General features: G+C 38.3%; 1 protein-coding gene across 1 annotated transcript; it reads right to left on the reverse strand.

Moving 5' to 3' along the window:
- Nucleotides 1-273: 273 nt before the first annotated feature.
- On the reverse strand, nucleotides 274-24,323 carry LOC104686990 (transmembrane protease serine 7-like). The gene is made up of 17 exons (XM_019283965.3): nucleotides 24,052-24,323; nucleotides 23,559-23,727; nucleotides 22,792-22,916; nucleotides 21,865-21,932; nucleotides 20,720-20,898; nucleotides 20,585-20,623; nucleotides 19,601-19,820; nucleotides 16,788-16,927; nucleotides 15,382-15,479; nucleotides 14,364-14,476; nucleotides 13,536-13,669; nucleotides 9,065-9,172; nucleotides 7,921-8,040; nucleotides 7,173-7,356; nucleotides 6,194-6,465; nucleotides 4,639-4,775; nucleotides 274-2,038 (listed from the first exon to the last, which is right to left on the reverse strand). The coding sequence occupies exons 1-17, from the start codon at nucleotides 24,127-24,129 to the stop codon at nucleotides 1,880-1,882; spliced, it is 2,343 nt and encodes a 780-aa protein (XP_019139510.2). The 5' UTR covers nucleotides 24,130-24,323; the 3' UTR covers nucleotides 274-1,879.
- Nucleotides 24,324-24,419: the final 96 nt, after the last annotated feature.

Raw genomic sequence — 24,419 nt, forward strand, 5'->3', positions numbered from 1 at the left:
GAGAAAATGGGAAGTCAAGAACTGACCTGAACTTTCTGGGCCAGGTTTTATCTAAAAGAAAACAGCAGGAAAGTTGTTTTCTTCCCTAGGCAAGACATCTCTGGTTTCAACAAAAGGAAAAGAAACTCGTGCCCTTAAATATACCCTTTAGTAACAGGGGAGCACTAGGCTCAGCTTTACAAAAAGAGGAAAGTCCCAGGCACCAATGCCGTTCTGATTGCACCTGGGGTTGAGAATTTAAGAGGCACATCCAAACAAATAAAACACAGCCACTTGCAGCTTTAGCACATGTTTATTGAAAAGGAAGATGTGAATAATTGACTAGCCATTAAAGAAACAAACCTCCTAACATACAGGCTTTGAATATAGCTCATGCTGTAAGTTTGACATGAGCCAGGGCAAGATGCCCAACACGAGAAAGGAAGGAAGAGCAATTGCAGTGTTAGAAAGAGGAACCTCACTGCATGCAGATTACAGTGCTGGTTCTTTTCAACATTTTCCCCACACGCTGCCAAGGTGGGTCTAACATTAAACAAAGATCACATATGTACTGCAGAGTAAGTGTGCTTTGTAGGCAGCAATGACAGCTATTCAAACTGCCAGCTTCGTTTTTTAATATATATGTTAAAGGTGAAGGCTAAAAGCTTCCAAATGTTGAGCACAACTTAAAGACCATCTAAATGGTCTTAAGGCCATCTAGACAATTCTTTTATTAAGCTAAGTACTGGTATTCTGAAGTCCCATAAACAGCTTTGGAAACCTTAAATTGGCTAGATTTGGAGTGAGAAGCTCATCAGGAGATTAAAATTATCAAAACTAGATTTACTGCCAGGGTTAAAGGAATGTTACTGTCATTTCTTCTTTTACTTTCTTTGAGCCCAAGGATGCATCCAACCACATAAATCCATTTTCCTTTTATGTCCATTTCAATTTAGTGTGGCCTTGTGGGCACAGCCCAGAAAGATACACAACAACAACAACAAAAAAATTCCTGAGCCTGAAACTCTGCTTACTGTGGACCAAGGACAGCAGGAAAAACAACCCTAACGTACCAGGAACATGCTAAAAATTCACACTGCATGCCAGAGCCAAATCTGGAGAAATATACCTGTAACATATTGCAAACATTAGACTCTACAGTTAGTTCAAATTCTAAAGAGACTGTAAGAAAGCATTAAAGTTTCCTTTTGTTTAATGAATTACAACACATTAATTCCTTCCTTTTATTTAGACATCATCCCAAAGAACCTAAATTATGCTTTTCCAGTTCTTTAATGAAAATTTCTTGCATCCTGACATTTTTGAGCTACATATCTGGTATTTTTAAGAAAACACAGTAGAGATCCCAAAAGTTACAGCCCAGAAAGTAAAAGTCATGCAGTAGCATGTAACTAGAATGAATTAATCTCAGCTTTTTACACAATACACTATTCGTTTTTTTGAGAACTATGAAATAATTATTTGTGTTTAGAATCCTGTAACATCCCTAAGGAGTTGAATATATATGGCATGTGGTCATTTTTATCCAGATATGCACACGTGGAAACAAATACAGATAACAAGGGACAAGGAAGGAGAGGAGAAGGTTTATGAATGAGGTGTGGCTGGATTTTTGTTACAGGTTCTAATCCATTTTATCTTGTTTTTAAGGCAGTGCTGTTTCTGCAAATGAGCCTAAGGAAGATGAATCCATAAGGAATCTGAAGTTCCTCTGAGATTGAACAGTTATTGCTAGGTGAACCGCAAATGATAGTTTCTTCATTAAAAGTGTATCTTTCACAAAGGAACAGTCAATGGCATTTTCATGTTGTATCATCAAATTGACTACAGTAGGAAGCAGCTTTCACACAGAGATGATCTGCATTTTCTCCTTGGCTCATCAGTTTGCATTCTGACGGATCCAGTCATAAAGTGCTGTTACCTTGGTGTACACACCAGGACGATTGCGCCGAGCACACCCTTCACCCCAGCTCACAATGCCAGCAAGGTACCATCTATTGCCCTTCCCTGTGCAGGCCAAGGGACCTCCAGAATCTCCCTAAAATGAAGGAAGTCCAGCCATTAGTGCGTGCACACAGAGCACTGTAATAAAAAATAGGTTATTTAAGAACAGTAAATACCTGCCCCTCTTTTTCTCAAATTAAAACTTAGTATTAGAATCTTATTTCTTATTATAATGTACCCAGACAGATGTCAAATTTATTCAATTATTTTCACTTATGTATGTAGCACCCTAGTCAGTATAAAGCCAATGGGAAGAAGCAGTTTATAAAATTACTCCTTGATAATGTCCCATTACAGGATTCATAGAATAACTCACCACAGCCCAAATAGGGAGAGAAGAACACAGGGATGGAAATGGGGAATTCTACTACAATTTGAACGTAAATTGTTCACAGGTTGAAGGCAGATTTCTCAGACTGTATGTTAAATAGGAACAGAAAGATACCACACACCCCCAATCAAAAACAGCCAACAAACCAAAACAAACCCAAACCAACAAACAAGTCAGGCACAATTAAGTATTATCAGCAGTTTTATAATCGAGACCGAGTATACAGCAGACTACTTTGGAGAGGTAGAAGAATGAACAAAGACTAAGGAATATGCAAATAAGAACTGGCTTCTCAAATGGAACATGCAGGTTTGCACAGCAATGTAGAAAAACAAAAATTCCCATTAAATTCAGTTCACAGGATCAAAATGCATTTGGGCTCATCAATGCTTTTTCGCCCTTCACTGCTTTAACCTTGTATGTCTTCTGTGAACTGGTCTGTTCACAGAGCTCTGGGCAGCTACAGGGCAGCTCCTCCCTGCAGCTGTTCCTAATGCACACAAGGAAGTCAGCAGCCTCTAAATTGACCCTGGGGTTTGTCTGAGCCCTCAGCTGGAGCCAAAACATGTAAGAGGTCAGGGGAAAGCCATGTACTGAGAAAAGAGTAATAACAGAAAGTCTTCATCACCCAACTGAACAAAATTATGTATTATGGTGATACAAAATTATCTAAAGATAAGAGAAGAAGCCAGAGCTCTTCCTCTCTCTCAGGCTGCTGTCACACTAGAAATTTTGATAATCCAAGAGACTGATGTCAAAGTGACTTGAGAAAGGAGGCTGTGTAGTCCAGCCAATTACTCAGCCAGTTCTGAAAGATGAAAGGGGCTGTATGCCAGTGGGGAGAGGAAGGATCCTAAGCAGAGGAACCAAGATCAAAGAATATCCTAGAGTGATAAAAAACAGTCTGAACAGGTAAATTTTTTATTTCTCGTGTATAAGATCCCCTAAAGATGAAAGGTATTTGGAAGCTTCACATAACTTGTGCAACACATGCACCGCTTACATGTCCAGGAAAAAGTGAAACAAAACAGGATGCTCACAAGCCTGAAAGCATAGTAAAGGGGGTTTAGGGTGCTGTGGGGGTTTCCTGAACTCCCAGTGTCATTCCTCTCTAGCACTGTACAGGAAATACATACTATATATTATATAATACATATACTAGTTACAGAAAGCAAAAAAAAACAAAACAAAACAAAGATGCTCCCCAGACTAAGAGCTCAGAGACCCAGAGGTACAACATACTAGAACTCAAACACAGCAACTCATGCTGGAAACTGGCCAATATGATGTATAGCTGAATTGGTTAAAAATGCCCATCTGAAAATTCAAGGCCATTTCATAAGCAACACATTTTTTGGAGGAACATCACCCCTCTAAATTAACATATTTTAGCAAAACAATTCCAAGGTCAAAGTTTGCAGACAAACTCTACATAATGTTAATAAAAATAATAATTAATTTAATTAGATCTTAGAGACCGCAAAAAAATTCTACAAATAGTCTATTGTGTTAAAAACATTTGACCCATCATGAGCTACAACCTTGCAAAAGTTATCCTATTGCATTAAAATAATCAAGTTTATATATTACACAAAAATTGTACCAAATTACCTCAGTCTAATAGTCAGTAACAGATTTCTATCCCCTTTACATGGTAACTGGTATAAAAACCATATTTATAAAGTTGATATTAATCATCAGAAGTTTGAACACCAATGAAGTACACAACTAGTCTAATAACTAAGAAGGAGAAAGAAGGCAGAGTCAGGACAGGTGAAGTATGGCCAAAAAGCTGTTTCTGATTGTGTGTGTAAACAAGTTGGGTTTTATAACTTACGCTACTGTGATGTAGTCACAACTTGTAATTATACACATGAATGAATGTTTGAAATTAAAAAGCACCATTGCAGCTGCCGTTCCCAAACTTAGTTTAGCTTTTCCTTTTGTATTTCTTTGCCACTGTAACAATACATTACTCATCATACTTTTACAGTATTTTAGCAATTCCATACCCAGAGATTAAAAAAGATAAAAAGAAATTAATACAAATAACATAATTCACAGATGGACCCATCTTGATTCCTTTTATCTTTATACTTTTGTTCTCTTGTATGAAATATAAATGTTGAAGATGAAAAAGAATTCTTCTTTTACCCCTTGTCTTTGCAAAATGATATTTCTCAAGAGAGTCAGAGATTATCTGTGACAAATTTTCTTCCTTATTTTGGTGGGCTTTTTGTTGCCATGTTAAATTAACCATATACTCACACTCAGGACATCTCATTGTACAAGTTTCAGATTACCTGGCATGCATCAACGCCACCATTAAGATTCCCAGCACACAGCATACGTGAAGTAATAAGATCATCATAGAGCTTGTTGCAAACACTTTGGTTAATCATTCTCACTCGAGCTTCCTGCAGTGTTTTGGCAAGATGACCTAGAAAAAAATACAAATTGTATTGCAGAGGTTAAGGTGGCACAAATTTCTTACAGAGATACCAATTATCAAAACAAAGGAGAATTGCTTCAAACTCAAAATCTACCCAGCTAATGACAGCAGAGTAATTCCCTTCCCTTCCCTTCCCTTCCCTTCCCTTCCCTTCCCTTCCCTTCCCTTCCCTTCCCTTCCCTTCCCTTCCCTTCCCTTCCCTTCCCTTCCCTTCCCTTCCCTTCCCTTCCCTTCCCTTCCCTTCCCTTCCCTTCCCTTCCCTTCCCTTCCCTTCCCTTCCCTTCCCTTCCCTTCCCTTCCCTTCCCTTCCCTTCCCTTCCCTTCCAATGGTGCCTGCCCTAGTTTTTGAAAGCTGTTGTCCACACTACCCTATAGCCATAGAGGTTCCAATGCACCACCTTTCCATTTCCCTAAACTTCATCCTTATGACCTTATTCTGCCAAAAAGTAGTAAAAGTGCCACGCAAATTGTAAGGTAAGACTGCACACAGGGTGACTAACTGTAAATGACATTTCAAATTATGCCTGAAGCTTTCTGTTACTATTTACACCATGGTTGTGCTCCAAACAACATCCAAGTCCTACAAAATGCCATTTCTATATTGTTTTCCACCCTTTCAGTTCTAGGGAAGAAACTGAGGAATAAAGCTGAGCGGGGAAAAACAAATAATTTAAAAAAAACCCCCAAGTCTGTAATTCACAAATGATGCTAAGAGCTTAATTCTGTACTATGGTATTGACATGAGGTGCCCTTGTGAGCTAAATATCCTGACACCTCTGATGTGCTGAGACGCTCTCCAAGCCCAGGTTTCAAGCTGTTTAATGATGAGACAGGGCAAAGATCTCACAGGCTCCCCTGCCACCCCTCTTCAACTCAGCGTGCTTTTTCCTGCCTCCCCACTGCAGCTGGCTGCTCCAAGCTACACAGAGGCAGAACTCTTTGTGATGCATACTTTAAACTGCCTTTGGTTAAGACAGAGGAAATGAAAAATCCTCCACAATTTTTTTTGCAATTATTGCTGCTTATGGCTCCATATTGTCAATCAATCTTAGAAACAAATTCTTTCTCTGCAATAGCTGCAAGTCACTGATCTCTTTACCTGCAAGGTTCTATTCACCAGATAAAATGAGTCATGAGCATGAAAATGGGCACATTTTCATAAATCTATAATATTTTACTTTTCAATGATCTATGACACCCAAGTACGCATTTTGTCACTTATCACCTGCCACCCAAGCAACTATTCAGAATTCACAGGCTGTAGCTAAGGAGATTTTTTCTGGCTTTTTACAGACACACTAAGTAAACCACATGGGGTAATTTTTGCTTACAAGTATAAATATTTCATTGTTAGAGTTTAAAACTAAGCCAAACTTTCAAAAAGTATATCCAGGAAATGAACATACTATTTTCTTTTATGGCTCCCCAGCCAGTTACATAGCAGACAGTTCCATAAAGAAATACTCTAGAGGTGCTGGGTAAACAAATGGGCTGTACCAGCTCACTGAAGAGTACAGGCGTCTCCATTTCCAACAGGGCAATGTCATAGTCTGAGATAGATTGGTCATACTGTGGGTGGACAATAATCCTTTTGATTGATCTCATAGCTACACGATTGTTCTTTTCATTAATAGTATGTGAGCCCATATACACCCTCCATTGCATCGGAACAGAGTATCTGTAAAAAAAATGTTTTTAGAACGTCCCATTGGAAAGCAATGCAGTGTTAGTTCACTCCATTTTAACTACCTTTCAGTATTTGAGGACATTCATCAAAACCAAAGTTCATGGAATAGAATATGACTTCAGAAGATGGGTGCACTCTAGTCTCTGTCTGCTAAAACATTAAGTAATGTTTTTACTTGCTATTTTGAAAATATTTAATTTCTTGGAGCTATAAGACCAATTCCTTGCTATGCATCATGATTTGGAACTCACAAAAGCAAATTATTAAACTCTGTCTCCTCCTTACCACATGTAGGAGGTATGCATTTTCAATTTACACTACCTAACTGAACATTAGTGGGTTTTCACTCCATTGATCAATAAATAGGACCTGTCTTGGGAAAAAAAAGGCCATAGCTTCTACTCAGAAAATCCCTGCCTTTTGAAAAGAAGGGGGGGAAAAAGAATTGTGTTTACCCTAAAAGAGCAGTGTTCTATCATGTAGGATTCACTGGCAACGGAAACAAAAGAATAACTTCAAAAACTTAAGCGTTTTGAAGCCAGAAGACAACACCGAGTGTTTATGTAGTGAGGTCATGTAACAAAGTTATAGCCTGGATCAACTTATCTAGACAAGGAATAGCTTCTACAAATTATTGAAAGCAACTTTATAAGGTTATTAAACTGCAAATACTCTACAACAGTATAATTTCTTCATACCTCACAGAATCAGAATCCAGGAAGCAATGGGCAGCAGATATGAGCCACCTGTTGGAAATCACAGATGCACCACACACGTGGCCATGTGCTCCCATCTGTAAACTTGCTTGCCAAGGCCACTTTTCAGATCTCGCATCTTCACCTCCAACAATTCTGTTTTTCTTAAGCTGGTGTCTTCCACAAGCTAATAGAAATAATTTAATAAATTAGTAAAAAGCCCACCAGTTAATTCACTTTGTCATGCGTGACACAAACTTTTACCCTTAGACCTTACTGTGCAATTGGTAGAAAAGTGAGTACTTGCCCATTTTCACTCAATGGGCAGGTCAGATATAAACCAATCATTGTCTAGCCTCCCATGCAGCTTTGTAAAGAGTTGAATAACTCAAAAGGAGATTAAGCACAATTCTAAAGTTCATTTGAATAATTCTCATATCTTTTCCCTCCTTACAAACACAACTCCTTGACTGCATTTCATTCAGCTCAAAAAAGCAGCAAGACCTACCTGCTTATCCTGGAAGTGCATTGCTTGAAGTAAGTCATCATAGACAGAATGGATGAGTTGATTTAAAAGAAACAGTGCAGAATTCAAGACAGACATTTGCATACAGATGTTACCAGGAAATTCAGTTTTTAAAATTCGTATTTGATTTAGTCAATTGTTAATCCAATAATGCTTAATAATAACACAAATTGCTGACTTAGTTTCCCAAGTAATTAACAAATTTTAAAATAAATGTTACCACACCACAGTTCATTTCATCAGATCCATTTGTACAGTCTCTTTTCCCATCACACTCAGGATTTGGTTTCAGCAGGCATTTTCCATTGAGGCATTTGTATGCATAAGGGGAGCAACTTTTGTAGGCTGAAATGAGAGAGTAGATAGTGTCACATGTTTGGAGTCATGCTTTCAAATTATTAACAAAACCTTGCACGTTCAACAAGCTGTTCAAAGCTACACGTTCTAGCCTGCTTGAAGTAGTAGTCTATACTGCTGTACACCGATCCCTCTGTGAAGAGGGGACAGGGGAATGATCCAATCTAATTAATGATCACACTAATTTCAGTCTCCACTATTCCTGTGGAAAACGAAGAGTCTCCAACTGTCCACACTCCCATTTTACATAACTCTAAACTGAGTAAGCGAGGCTTGTCAGATCTGTTCACCAGCACTACTGGCATTTCAAATCATAAATCTTCACAGCATCTTTTCATTTTCAAGTGAACTTGAGAAAACTGTGGAAGAGCTTTATACCTCTCCAATAAATTTCTGACTAAGGATTACCACAGTTTACTATGTGAGAATCCTGATAGATCTCAGCAATTGGCTTCCATTACTAGTATTCTTATTACCAGTTGTTTACACAGACCTCGAAACAGTGGGAGGTAGGTTTACTTCAACAAAGACATACTCTTGGCTACCTCAAGGACTCAAGATTGAAAGCAAGATAAAAATTATATCAGCAAAATGCAGCAAGTCACTAGGGTGCCATTGGTAGTAGCAGCAAAGCCCACAACCATTGTGGATCTACAGTAAAAAGACCATCAATGTGGCAAAGTCCCCAGCCTACTATGTCTCTCTTCCTTAAATTATGTGGTACTGATCCAACAGCATTTGGGGAAAAATTACTCTTCCAACAGGATCACCAGCAAATTGTGGTTTGGTTTCTTTACTAAAATCCCTGCTATCTTGGATTTTCCTTCATTAATTGTCTAAACTGTCCCCAAACCTATTTTTTTATTTTGCATGTTTTGTGTTCACTGTTATGAAACTTTTACTTTGTGCCACAAAAAAAAAATATCTAGGAACAACATGTTTAACCATTAAAATATGCATATTCCTGCTTCTGCCACCGTCTTTTGGAAAGTAGCTATAAATACATACTTACAGCAGTTGTTTTCATCACTGTCCTGCCTACACCTGCCATCATCTTTACAAGACTTATACTGATGTTTACAGTTCCCATCACCACAGCTCAATTGTTCTGGATAACAACCTGAAGAAAAATGGTCTGTAAATTTATAATACAAGTAGCAGACAACAGCCACATGCTACACACACTCCCTAACAGAGGTTCCTTGGATGTTGCTGTGCCATTTCTGTCAGATATTTATCTACCTTGGTTCTGATAGCATCCAGTGACAGAGAGACTTGTGCTGTAATCTCTGGCCTTGGATTACCTTCTGGTCACTCTTTCTGGCATCTTTTGAATGTTCCCTATCTTCTTTGAAATGCAGTGCCTAATTTAGGTACAGTACTCTAGCTGAAGCCTTCCCACTGGTGATTGGAAAGGTATTTTCAAATTCCTGTCTTGCATCCTAATGTGACACTTAAAAAAACCCCAGAACAAAGACAACCAACCAATGAAACACCAAATACAAACAAAACTCACAAAGAGTATTTTGTGACTTTGACTCACAAGTCAGCTTTTGAGCAACAATCATGCCCCCCATCTTTTAGCAAAAAAGCAACGTAGGCAATCCCCATGTCCATTTAATTACCTACATTCAGATCTTCAACGAATCACAGAATATTCTGAGTTGGAAGGGACCCACAGGGATCAACTTTATAGTCCAACTCTTGGCCCTGCACAGGACCATCCCCAAGAGTCCCACCCTGTGCCTGAGAGCATTGTCCAAATGCTGCTTGAACCCTGGTAGCCTTTGTGCTGTGACCACTGCCCTGGGGAGCCTGTTCTAGTCACCAATCACCCTCTGGGTTGAAGAACCTTTTCCTAATATCCAACCTAATCCTCCTCTGATACAACTTCAGACCATTCCCTCAGGACTGTCACTGGTCACCAGAGAGCAGAGATCTCTGGTATCTGAGATCAGTGCCTGCCCCTCCTCTTCCCCTCACAAGGAAGTTGTAACTGCAATGAGGTCTCCCCTCAGCCTCCTCTTCTCCAGGGAGAACAGACCAAGTGACCTCAGCTGTTCCTCGTACAGCTTCCCCTCAAGGCCCTTCACCATCTTCGTTACCCTCCTTTGGACACTCTCTAATAGATTAATATTTTTTATACTGTGGCACCCAAAACTGCCCCCAGCACTTGAGGTGAGGCTGCCCCAGTGCAGAGCAGAGCAGGACAATCCCCTCCCTTGCCTGGCTGGCAATGCTGTGCCTGATGCCCCCCCCCAGGACACCATTGACCCTCGTGGCTGCCAGGGCATTGCTGACTCATATTCTTGTCTTTATTTTTCTCCATATATATTCTACAGCTTCTCAGGACCACTTACAAATACATCCCTCTTAAACACTTCCATCTTTCTATTGTGTAACAGTTTTCCTATTTCATAAGCATCTAACGCTAATCCATCATTTAGACCGTGAACAAAAATTATGTGACATTCCATAACAATATTGGCAGAATGACATTAAAAATATCCTTCCTCTTTGGTAATGAGTCTTGACCACTCGTTCTGTGGACAGAGTTTCCTGTATTTTTTCTCCCCACATTTTCTTTACTTACTGATAAGCTTGTCACACAAGACCGTGTCAAAATACAACTTCTCTATTTATCCTCTCACAGCAGGGAACTAAAACAAAATTTTAAATCTCCATGCTGGTTTTAATATTCTTTTCACTATTTACAAATAGCTTACTTTGGCTACTTCTTGTGCATTATTTTTTTCCTTTGGAAGATTAACTTATAAAGACTGGTGTAAAATTCCCTCTCGATTTTTCTGTTCTCCCACTCTTTAAAGGGACACATTACACAGCTTCTTTTCCAGACTTTTTCATCTTCACCCACATCCTTCATGTGATCTTAAAGATTGCCAGCAGTAGTTTAGAGATAATTTCAGCCAATCTCTCAACTTTCTGGAAAAAGCTCTTTACAGAAAACAACAAACAAGAAATAGTTGCTCTACCCCAATCCAATTAATCACTACCATCTGAGCAGCCTTTCCAGCATTCAGACTGATTTCTTGAAGGAATGCACATTCTGTCTCTGTATCTAAGGACAAGCTAGAAAAATGAGAAATCGATGACACTAGAATTATCAATACAGTCTAAATACAGTAATGCAGGACTCTACCATGAAGAAATATTAAAATGGCCATTAAAAATTAAAGCTAGTGTCATTGTAAAATAAATTGAATATTAAAAAAGAAATAATATCTTATTTGGCACAATCTGTCAAAGATTTTTATCAAGCAGTCTGAATTAAATGAGTCAGTATTCACCTAAACAGACTTAGCCAATTAAATTCCCATTAATTGCCTCTAACGGTTGAAAGTCATTCACCACAGATACAGAAGTACTGATAGGTAGCAGTTCTTTAATTTGTTAAGGTAATGCATTTTGTACGGCAGCAGCTAAGGAGAAGGAAAATAAAATCAAAACTAGGCATTCTCTTTAGTATTAGGAATACATATTTCCTGATATTAAAATTTTGTAGAAATTGATCTCTGTGTTGCTACGCTCAATGTCTGATGCAAATAAGTGCTTTATCAAACATTTCCCAATAATCTCGCAATCTCATCATGAAACAGCCTTTGACCAAGAATTTCTTTCACATTCACATAAACTAACTACTAGTATAGATGGTAAGTTGTTTCTTTCCAATATATAAAAAATATTTGTTCTCCTTCACTCTTTCAGATGTGCAAGAAAAAAAAACTCTGAAAGAATAAGTAGCCCAAACCACTCCTCTGCCTGCCCAAGTCAAATTAAATGAAACTTTCTCCCATTTAGCACCATAGGCAAATTAAGAGCTGCATCAGATTGAGAGACCAAATCCATTTGTCCCACAGTTGTTTAGTCAGTTCCAGTCAGGAGTAATTTAGTCCTGTTCACTGCCTTGCATGTGATGTCAGTGGGAGGAAAGCACACATTACACAGCCAGCACAAGCTCAAAGCAGTAGTGTCTCCATTTTCTTGTCACCTCTCCCTGAAATTATTCAGCTGATGGCTGGCATTTGCTTTCCAGGTCAGCTCAGATTTTTAGTAACTGTGCTTTGATAGGCACCCAGCAGTGGGAAGAAACTAATCTCAGGTGGGTGACTGCAGGTACTAAAGATGTGGGAGAACATGAATTTATTTTTTTCCTTCTCCTGTTACTACTGCTACGGGCAAGGCTGATATAGGCCAGTGCTCTCAATCCATGCTGGTATCTCAGACATCCTTCCACAAACTACTGCATCAACTTGATACTGACACATCACAGCTATTCCACTCCTCCTGAGTCTTTATACAGAGCCTTATGATTGTGACTAAGAATTGATTAAATAACTTTGAGCCATCTGCTTGCTGGCTCAGTGCTAGAAGCAGAGCACACAGATACACACAATCAAGACTGGGGATTTTCTCTGTTAAAAAAGGTATTCTTGGGCTTAGACTCTTTTTAGCCATTTTTGAGGCAGTAACCAGAGTAACCACAGAACTCAGAATTGTTGGTAACTTTTTCTAGTAGAAAGAGACCCACATTGGTGGAAGAAGAAATCCCTGAAAATGTTTGAGTCTTACAGAATGACCGACCACAAAACCTGCCACTTAGAGTGAAAGGCATGAAACAAAAATCTTTACCAGAGACCTTAACACTTAAATGCTTCTATGTCAACAATGAACAGAACTACATTCAGACAAGCAAGCTGAGGATTTGAAGAGGCTTCTCAAAATGAACTGATCTCTTGAAATCACAGAGAACTTTAACTACCTAGACATTATTGGATAAAGAAAATAAAAGGTATTTTAAAAATCAGAAATTGCATCTTTTCTAAGAAATATCACAAGTAAATATGTGTATCTCCTGAAAATTCCTGTTCCACCATCTGGAAGCCCCCCAAAAGCTAACATTGATCCAGAAGCACATAGACTGGGGTGTTAGGAAAGGTCTAGAAAAACCCCAGACATATTTCTGCAACATCTTCTAGCAAGGGTCCTCTTTGACTGCCAGTAAAACTTAATAGTTTGTCTAAACCTGGAAACTGATCTAGAGCACTGATCTTGAGTTGTGATTTTAAAGAGAAGGCTAAGTATTCATGGTTAACTTTTGCTGGCAGAAGAGCCATGCTTAGAGGACCTCTGCCATTCTATTTTTATGTTGCAGCTTGGCTATTTTAAGGTGTCAGCAAAGTGCCATATAATTAGATCTACAGAAACTGAGAAATTTTACTTTTACTCCCCATTTTACAGAAGTGTTGATAAAAGTTAGAAAATAAGTACTTGCTTCTAAAAGCATCTTACATCTAAATTTTTACCTCTATTTGTGTAACTACAGGCATAATAACATTTTACACTTTTGTCTCCTGCAATTAGGTTAAGAAAATAACCAGGTTGAGTTGCATATGATTGGTCTGTCAAGCAGGGTTTCTCAAAGATTTCTCCTTTAAAATTAAAGTGTGTGCTCAATAACTTACGGTCTGTGTCACTGAAGGCTTTGTATTCAATATAAAACCCTCTGTGGGTGACCAGCTCATCAGAATGGAAGTTGATTGCAACAGAATAGCCATATTCTCTGTTTCTGTTGTTTTCTGAAACAGCTTTACAGTATCTAGCAAGGCAAAAGTGAGAAATAATAATTTCTAACCAAACTGGCCACTACCATCCAGCTGTGTCTCCTTTTACTGAATAGTGGTGACGTCAAAAAGCTTCAAGACAATGCAGTAAGGATCAGCTGTATTTTGGTGTTAAAAACAGTCCAACAGAAGTATTAGAAAGCCTAGTTATAAATTTCTCCCACTCCACAACTTTTTTGGGACTAGCAGACTTCGAAACAAAATACAGCAAGATGATCGGTGTCAGGATCTACCATATAAACACAAACTGTTTCAAGCATACTTGTTTTCAGATTGCCCGTTTGGGTTTGCAAATCCAAAAGCAACAAATCCAGGAAAGGATTAAATAATTCAGCCAAATCCAACAGCTGTTGCTTGTTTCAATGTGCTCCTTCCAAGAGACAAATTTCTCTGAATAGTGTTATTTTTAGTGTTAGCATAACAATTACAATCACTGAAGAGCAAGTGGTAAAGAAAGTGGAACTTCTGATTACGAAACTCTTCACCCACATCAAGACCACAGCCAGGAATTTACAGTTCAGCTGCAGCTGCATAGAGTCTTGTAGTTTTCTACATGATTACTCTAAGGGGAACAAAAGAAAAAGCAAATGCCTGTAAGAAAAAACTAGGATGCCTAAATGTGCAGAACTTCAAAGTGCAAATTAATATGTCAGAAATGTATATACTCACCTAACTCCATCAATTTCTAACCAGTCTTTATCACATTTACTGGACCCTGGAGACTTTTCTTGAATTTGTATTACAAGGATTTTTAGTGAAAGCTTGTAGCCAGGTAATGGTGCCTAAAAATCAAAATTCATGACATGACACACATTCACAAAATGAAAACAGCCTTTGCTTCCAAGATGGTTTACTTATTATGGGATTGAAAATACTGCATTTCTATAATTGAAATTAGCACCTCTGAAGAAGCAAAAAACTTTGCTAATTTGAACATTTATAGAAGCCTTTTTAGACCCAACTTTGGCTACCCATCTGTGCCAGATGAAGGAGTGTGCAGCCAGCACAAAGCACTGTATCTGAGGTTCCTGCTAAGTTTGTAATGCCATGTGTTCCTGTCCTGCACAGAGGTGTTTTGTTCTACAAGCTGCTAATAATTTTCATTGAGTACATGAAAGGTAGAGAGTTATCAAGTCACATACATAAAAAGTTTCCTTTACCAGGGAAAGTAAAAAAATAGTGAAATGTTGAATGGAGCAATAGACCAACACATTGGGCAGTTGGTAGAAATCATGAGCAGATTTTAAGTCTTGCCAAAGCACTTGCTGGAAATTCAGAGGTGAATTTCTGAGCTAGAGAAGGTCCTGCCTCTGCAGAATTCAGGGAAAGACAGTGTGGATCCATCATGTGAGGCATGATTTACATGATCATTTTTTCTTTTTGACATAGAAGAAAAGCTCTGATTATTATTAATTTTCTCTGGCTGCTGGGAGTTGTCATCTTACACATTAATTTGTTTCTGTCACGAATAATGCTCAGACTTCTGGAAGTTGGCAATATTTCCCTCTCATAGTTGGCACCTGTACATAGGACAGGAAAGAGATGAGTGACTGAGAAGAAGTCAGGTTCAGTGGTCTAACTAGGTTTCCTCTCCGTTTCACCCGCATCAGAAGGCATTTCTCCCAAATTTGTGTCTACATAAGATAAAGAAAAGCCATCAGTACTCAGAAGAGCTCCCAGCACTTACCTTGATGATCCAGGTGCAGTCAATGTTTGGTGGGTAGTAACTTGGGTAATAAGGGGAACTCAGCGTCCCATTCCAGGAAATATAATGACCACCACATACTAGGAAAGAAATACATCAGCAAGGAACACAATTATCTCAACTAGACCAAAGTGCAGAGTCTACTTCACTTGCTAGGACCCTTCTCTATGTACGGAGTTAGAAGAATACATTGTGACAGTATTAAACTCACATTTTTCCTGTATTAACTGAAAATCACTTAACTGCCACCTCCTCATCACACTGAATTTCTCTTATTTTTGGATCAAATTACAACTAAAGGGAAGTAAAAACCACCTCTGACTGAAGATTTTTTTTTAAAAAAAGCATTCTTTCATGGTAAGTGAAAGAAGCAACTAAATATGGATGCAACAGACCTCCCCCTTCCAATTTACTTCCAACTTTTCTGTAGGTATTTTCAAAATAAAAAAGCCATCAGCTCAGTGAAGTGAAAACTGATTAATTTCATGTAAACAAGGAAGTTTGTGTGTCAGTTCTCAGTTTGAAAATTCATGCCATATTTGAACAATATCTTTGAGGTTTTATTTTCTACCAAGGACTCTCCTAGACATCCGGTCCTTAGTGCTTCTTGTTCCCTTTAGGTAACACCATGAATGCAAACATGAACATAACAGAAAAAAAGACAAACTTGAAATAAAAAAAAAAAAAACTTATGGCAAAACCTGGGCTAAATATAATTTGGAATACCCATCCTCAGAACAATAAAGACATTTTAATTAGTAATGTGCATGGGATAAGTATTTGCATAAGGAGCATGCAGAGAGACATAAGCTGAAATGTGGCAGCTTTGGAGGAGTTTATCCTCTGTGACTTGTTCCACACATTAAAAAAAAGTCACTTGTTTCATTGTCAAAACTCTTTCACTTATACCTTACCAAATAACTGCGGCTAAACTTGACCTTGTGAAACCCCATTTTCTTTTTTAAAATTAGTTCTACAGTTTAGCATTACTCAAAATATTTCACCACGCAGCACTTATGTAAAATCCATAGTACCCCATAGGTTTGGAATATACTTCTAAGGTCCGGAACACACTTTCTTTATTCAGTTAACTACACTGAACAATGCTTTCAGAAAAAGGACAAAGGTAAATTAGAAGTGACTGCTCTTGTTTTCCTTTTTCTTTAAACACACATGTCCTAGGTTACAATGTAAGATGTAACCAAAAGCATGTATTCTATTATCATCTTCACAAGCTGTTAAAGCAGGTGGGACAGTGTTCATCAACATTCCCCGCCCCCCCCCTCCCCCCCCCGCCCCGATATGTTCAAGGCAATATCAACTTTTTTAGAGGCAAAACCAGGAATAAGTGTGCTTCCATCAGATGCTTGTTTCTATTAACTACATACTGATTTTAGGAACGGCTTGAAAGTGAGCTTTTAATATGTTGCTTTCTCCTCTTCGGTCCAGTGAGAAGGTAAGCAACATTACATTGCTTGATGAAGTTAAACGCACAACAGAAGGAGTCCAGGCCCCAGGCTCACACCATCTGGAAGGTTACCAAAAAAATGCATTAAAAAATGGTTCCAAAACATTTCCCACATTCCTGTCATCTTTGCTGGGAAACTGGCCAGAAGTAACACTGATCAGGGCATCTGTGTTTCAGAAGCATTCCTTTGGCAACCCTGTTATTCTTCCACCCAGCTGATAGTACACAGGATGCTAGAGTTTTCTAGCAGTGAGGCTTCGTCACTCTGGGTGTACATCACCATTTTCTTGCTTAACAAGTGCCCTGGAGTTTTCATACCTATAGAAGCATCAGAAAGGCAATGCCAGATTACCTTACTTCAGTGGTGATAGTGGCACTGAGAAGCAGAGGTTAGGCATGAAATGGCAACAAGTGCCAGTGCAGCAGTGTTGAGCAGCATCTATGCAACAGATGAGCCCAAAACACTTTCAGTCTATCCACGTTCAGCCTGGTTTTGTGTCACAAAAGCTATCACACAAAATGTGAAGCCCCATGCTTGGCAACTATTATTCCTATTGTTCTTTTACTTAATTAATGAGTTAATTTATATCCTGAAGCTTGAAACTTACTTCCACTTGTAATGTGAGATGCTATTTCTTGCATCTATAAATTCACTCTTATGCTTCATTTTGCAACCCACATTATATTTTGGACTTTTTTCATTTATTTATAACTTGATGATCCTTGTGGGTCACTTCCAACTCAGAATATTCTGTGATATGTGTGAATCTGTGTGTTAAAAATTTCTAACAGGTTTCTCTTTTTCTATGCACAGCAAAAGAAAGCAATTAAGATTAGACCTCACAGTAACACAGTATTTCCATCACAGCCCTGCTTCAAGTTTTAATGTCACTGAGATCCAGCTTGGCAATATTAAAATCAAATTTTTGAACCTTGAATTGAAAGTAGTTGTCTTCTGCTTTAGCAGGCTATTCCTTTCACCCATTTGAAGTGAGACACTAGTGAATGAATCTCTGATTTGCCTCTCCTGCAGACATTATTAAATGCTTTATATTATAACAGCTGAAAAAACATTTATAAAATAACAATTTAAGTCCTCTCCATGTTGCCATGTGGAAATATTTCAGCATCTTCATCAACCCGGTCGACAGCCTGGTTTATCTTCTATCTGTACCTTCTGTCACAGTATCATCAGAACACCAAGGCAAGCTATGAGGAGAGTGGTCCACATGAGATGCTTACTCTCATAGTACACCTCACCATCTCAGCTTGAACACTTTAAGATTTGTCACTGAACAGATGTATTACTGCAGTTTACAGAAACTGGTGAGAATCATTTCAGTCAGCATGTGTGACTCCAGACCTAAACATCAGGGAATAATGGCTGCTATAGTTACTGGCTTTCACAGATATCGGACATTCTATTATTATTAGTTCTACTGTATGTGTCTTAAGTATGTCACTAGGCTGCTTTTGACCCAAGCAGAAGACTAATAGACATATGCAAAACAACATATTTTCTAGGGTGGCAGTAAAAGTAACCAAAAAGTCAGCTTTTTTTGAGGTATCATCAGACATAATTTCAGTCGCCACATTCTGGTTTGGTTCTTTAATAGACAGACAACAATGCAAATTCTTAATTTTTTTCCTACAGCTTACTGCATCAGTGTTCTCTGAATGTGTTACATCAGACACCTGTGTTGGTCTTGCTGTCTTCCAGGTGCTTTTGTGCTCATGGCCAGCTCTACATTTGTGGTTCCTAAAAAGCTGAGCCAGTGTTAATAACTCACAATGGAGTAACAGTCACAGCAATAGTCCATAATAAGTAGCAGAACACATGCTGGCCTGCATCAGGAACAGGATTCTCCTTGTTAAGCTACAATTCGAGAGTAACTCCTTAAAAAAATCTTGTGTCCATTCCATGCCAACAATGGCAATCTGTTATGTCTTGTTGCATAGAGAGAAATGAGTCCATTAATAAAGCTGAAGAGGAGCACCTACTCAAGTAGCACTCCTAAGTTAAGTGCATTTCAGATTCCTAGCTGAATCCTCATGCCCAGCTAACCTCTTCCTGAAAGTTCCTAAAAGAAAAAAATTAAATGAAGTTCCCTTCTTGAAACCATCCATCTTCTGATCCTCCAAATTTTTTATTTATTTGGTTGAGGAAGACAGATTCCTTGTGTTCATATATGAAATTTGACTCTGAAAAGTAGGAGCAGTGTAACCACTCAAATTTAAACATCATCTGAACTCACTTATGCATATGGACCACACAGTGACTCTGAGGATGGAGCCTTCCACAGACACAACCCCCCTATTATGAACAGGAATTCACCTGTGACTGGACTGCTATAAAACATATATTTTCTGACAGTAACAGAATACAATATTCTCAAAAAAACTGTACCTTTTTGAGCTGTGAGGGTAATTGTATGAAATGAAACCCATTAAGAAATTTATAGCTGGTTACCCAGGAAAGGGGTCATAGCACCAAGCCTGTCAGAGTTCAAAGAATATCTGGACAATGCTCTTAGTCAGATGGTTTAGTTTTAGGTAGTCCTTTGAGGAGCAGGGAATTGGACTTGAAAACCCTTATCACTCCCTTCCAACTTTTTTAGATCTTTTTATTACCCTATACAAGACTTTTAATTGTTTTTCAAATCTCACATTTTATCAATTTGGTACAGTTTCAGAGATTTTCTGTACAGCTCATCTTTGCTCTGCATATCATACCTGGTAATGATCTTGTTCTGCAGTGGAAGAAGGAAATCATATGCTGATAAGTGGTGTGATGCACAGCTCTCTGGAGTGACACCACGCAAAGCGACAACTACCAGTCTCACCACATAGTTAGAGGGAACTCGCAGCCTCCATTGATAAAAAGACTTTTTGGGATTCATCAGAGTTAGAGTCCTGTTGTTACCTGGCTTGGCATACAGGTCAAAGGATATTGCTGCACAAAAGAATGTAGATCAGTGGATGAAAAACTGTTATATTGAAAGACAAGTCCTTGGGTGAAATTTCAGACAAGGTAGAAACAATCACCTACCCACGTTTCTTGACTTCTCTAGTCCCTTTTTGCTCTTACATTTACAACTCTATTCCCTTTTCCCTACCCAACTGCATCACCTTCTCCTGCTCTGGCCAAGGAAGTACAAAGCCTCACCAGCTCATTGCACATTCCATGAGCAGGAGCTTGTTCAGCCGCAATTGCAACAATCTCTGCTTCACACCTACTGCTTCCTTTGCCATTTTCTCTTTGTCCTTCTCCATGCAATGAGAACACTAAGTACATGAAGACAAATTTCGAGACATGCTTGATATGAAGAAATCAGGCAAAGTGAATTAAAGCTCTGCATTATCTGACTGATAACTAACAACCTATAACCAAAATTATCTAATCACAAGACAAATGATGTATAATTTTTTAGAGGTTTTTTTTTTGTTTTTTTTTAGAGATGCCAAAAATAGGAGCCGCAGCTCACTGCAATTCAGTGGGAACTATTAAATTTCAACTATTCTAGTCAGAACATCAGAATAAAATCTGTAAGGTATTTTCATCCAGCCTTCATTTGAAACACAAGCCATGGAGATTCTGTAGTCTGGTTTAGTTCATAAGCCCTACAGATATAAGAATAACTGGAAAAATGCCATTTTTCTATCACAGGATTCCACTCCCCCCCATAGTAGTATCACTCGGGATTGAGGCATAATTACCTGATTTTAGCATCACATCATATTCTGTGGAATCTGAAACTGAAATTTAATAACTATCAGCTACACAAGCCAAAGACACCAACTGGAGAAAGAAAAACAGACAGAATAGGTGTTAAGTGACAGGTACATTGTTACCAAAAAGATCCATTGTAACAAGATCAAAATCCTCCTCCCCAGAACTGAACAAGTGAGCTGCTTTTTTATTACAGATTTCTTTTTGTTCCATGGGGGTTAATTTTTTAAGAGAAGCAACCATATCTTGTGGTACCCAGAATGTATTCCAGAAGTAAGCTCGCAGCCCAGATTGTCCTTCACTGTGAAAGGAAAAAAAGCATCGTAAATACAGTCTAATTACAATTTTGGACGTGGTTTTCCCTGGTCTGCATTTTTGGCTGGCACAGTTTCATAGCCAGTTGAACCTCTGTGCCAATAGTTGCTGCTAAACATGGTGACAAAAACCTCTCTTGTTTAACAATTATTTTTGCTATACAGTAGAAATATTTTTGACATATGGGGCTTAACCAGCTACACACTGAGACTGAAAACCACACCTTGAAATCCTTTATGAAATTGGATGTTACCATCCCTACTATATAATTATACACTTTTAAGATCATGTAACAGCTCCAGACACACTGTAATTAATATTTTTAATGGAAGCTAGCACCATACAACAACAGAATTTTATGCCCATACTTTGATACAGCATTTCACACAATTTTTGTTGAAATAAACAATCTTTGAGCATACACATACAAGTCATTACTTCAGTGATTCCACCACAGTCCTCCTTTTGACATCGCCTGTGTACTGACCCTTCAGGGTTTTCAGATTGTAGTAACCAGGATTGTAGTAACCTGCTGCTCAAGGGATTTACATTTCTTACCAGGAGCTCAAATAGAGTGTTTTGCTCCAAATTATACATTTAAGGATTTGTTTTCAGAGGTTAAAAAGGAACTTCATTGGAATGGACAAAACCAAAATAGGATTCTGCAAGTGCTGAATTGTTATTTCCAAAATTAAAAATAGATTAATTAGACAACAAAAGAACCCATGGACTCAGGACCAATTAATCAGACTTCATTTCTCTCACCAATTCTACAGGGCAGGACACAAGTCACACTATTAGCTTAGCTCATATACTTAAGTGCATTTCTTCATTTTTAATTCTCTTATAGAGATGTGCATGTTATTCCAGATAACTAATTTAAAACACATGAAAAAAAGGACAAACACAGCTAATATTTCAAATTTCTACCATATGCTGAAACAGCACCTACCTGAAAGCAGCCACTACAGACCTCAAGTAGTACTTTCCCAAGAAGGAAGATTCATATGTTTCTGCCAACTGACAATTAAATAGTGGTAAAAGAAAATGTGACATTATATTTTAGTGCCAATATTGTCTCTAATACTATAAAGTGCTTGTCTTTTTCATTCTTTCCCCTTCCTCACCCCTCCACATTACAAGCACTGTCCATCATTTTCACAACATGTATCAAATAAATGTGCATTAAATTCCACTAAAAATTTGCTTTTAAGTCACATTACATTTCAAAACCATTGAGACAGTTCCTGATAGTTAGTAATGAAAAAAGTCTTTATGAACACATTTATATTTTTGTTTCAGTCTTTAAATTTCCAGTATGATCAACTTGTATTGGCTGTGCACAAAGTAGCTTTGAGTCACCAGATTAGCTCTTTTGGGAAATACAGGCTAACAGAGAACACCTTTGTCTTCCAAAATGCTGTCCACATGTACCTAGGAAGCAGTATTGATCTCACAAATAGAAACTCATAAGAAGGGCAAGCAAGCAGGAAGAAAGCAAGCATTGTTGTGATAAGGAAAATGAAACAAAAAGGTGAAGCATTGAATTGGAGGTAAAATTAAAAAGAAAAACATATAAAGAAGAGAGTTTGAATAAAGTAAAATAAAACAAAACCCACTGTCCTATTTCCTTCAAGACAAGTTATTTTTCCATAACCCTGAAACCTTCTTACCTAGAAAATACTGTCCTTGCTGTAAGACACACAGCCCCATCTGTGTAGCTACATTTCTAAATCTGAAAACTGCCAAGGCTCTTGCTTTAAACTTATTATTTCAAAGGAAAAAAGTAAAATATGGCTAACAGGAGTCCTCTCCTCATTCCCAGTCTGATTCTGTATAAATATTTACAAGATACTGCTCTACTTATATGGGAACTTACATAATTTTGAACTGCTTTTGCTTGCAGGAGGAATTTCTGTGATGTTGGATCATTGAGGTCATTTGTATAAGTCAAATTAGGAATTTCTACACTTCCACCAATATAAATAAAGGAAAAAGCTGGAGCTGAGAAAAAAAAAAAAGATAAAAAATTAGCACACCTAATAACGTTACAGGACAAGATGCTTGCAGAAGTATGTGCTTGTCCTTGGCATTTGCAGGTATTAGCTCTTAAAAGGAACATGCAGTAACAGCCAGAGCACTGAGTCAGGCCCACTGACAGAGTAAAGCCCAGCAGGAAAGGAAAGGAAAGAAATAAAGGTTTAGGCAGGCATTTCTACTAGGAAGATTTCATTGTTAAGCTTCCATTTTTTGCAGTGCTCTCCTCCTGAAGAGGCATGGTTTTAATGGCTATATGGTGACATTTGGGAAAGCACATAAACAATTTAGGTACTCATTCTGTTTTAAAAAGAAGTGAAGAGAAAATAGATAATTCCTATAGGTTCCTGGAAAAGTTAACACTTATCATAATGATAGTATTCATGAGCAGAGACAAAAAAATATTTAGAGATAAAATGCACACTTGCAATATTCTTGTGCAACTGCTAATTGCTAGTTACTGTGTATTTTGCTGCTTTAGCAAAGACATTAAGAAGAAGGGAAAGTCAGTAGTTTATATACACGTTATGTGCTCAGCTGCTTAGTGCAGAGCTCTTCACAGTGCAAAATATCCATCCCACCCAAACCACACTGGGGAGTAACACTTACAGAGTGAGTAGTGCCGGACTAGCACGATTACTGCAACTGTTAAAGAAACTGTAGGTAATATTCCTAGAAGCCATCTCCTCCAGAAACACAACTTCATCCATTTGAAGGAATGATACTTTCGGCACAAGTCTTCTTGGTAGGATGAGCAGTAGCAAACCCGCGGACTTTCCTAGAGAAAGACCGTGGAAGGCATCAGTTAGTAGGACAGAAGAGATATTGTATCACATTTTGGACTATTTACTCTCTTAGTTTTAAAGAGATTAAAACTGAGATAAGATCTTTGATGTTGTCATCTATGTCCCACATGAAACCTGCATCTCTCGTGGCTGTTTCCTCCTTGTATGCATTTCAAGCTGTGAAAGCGTGGGGGGGGGAATTATTATCACTTTAGTTAAGAGCAGTTTATGAAGAAACGGGGTCAATGCACACAGGAGTAGACAGAAGTAATTTATTTACTGCATTCCTGCTACAAAGCTTAGCTGGTGGCTCTTACCTGCCCTGCAGCCTGTTCAGAGTCCGGAGCTGTAATGCTGTACACAGAAATCCGGCTGGAGGGAAAAGCCTGGAGCATGATGCCGTGACAAATGCCTTTTGACAAATCTAGCAGCAACCCCCTAAATGAACTTGTTTCTTATATATAACTCAGAATAGCTGCTCTCCCCACCACACACACAGGGCTTCTCTTATTTCACCTTTGCCATACTGCTTGAAGCTGGAGCCAGCTGATCTGCAGTCAAAGATGGTGGGCAGGAAAAGTTACCATCACTGTAACTCTTTGTTTTCCTAACTGGCTAAGTAGGATATGGATCCCATCATTTGAAAATAGATCACTTCTTTCAGAAATACAAGTGTAGGGAAATA

The sequence above is a fragment of the Corvus cornix genome, chromosome 1, assembly GCF_000738735.6.
Source record: "Corvus cornix cornix isolate S_Up_H32 chromosome 1, ASM73873v5, whole genome shotgun sequence".
In the NCBI taxonomy this organism is placed as follows: Eukaryota; Metazoa; Chordata; class Aves; order Passeriformes; family Corvidae; genus Corvus; species Corvus cornix.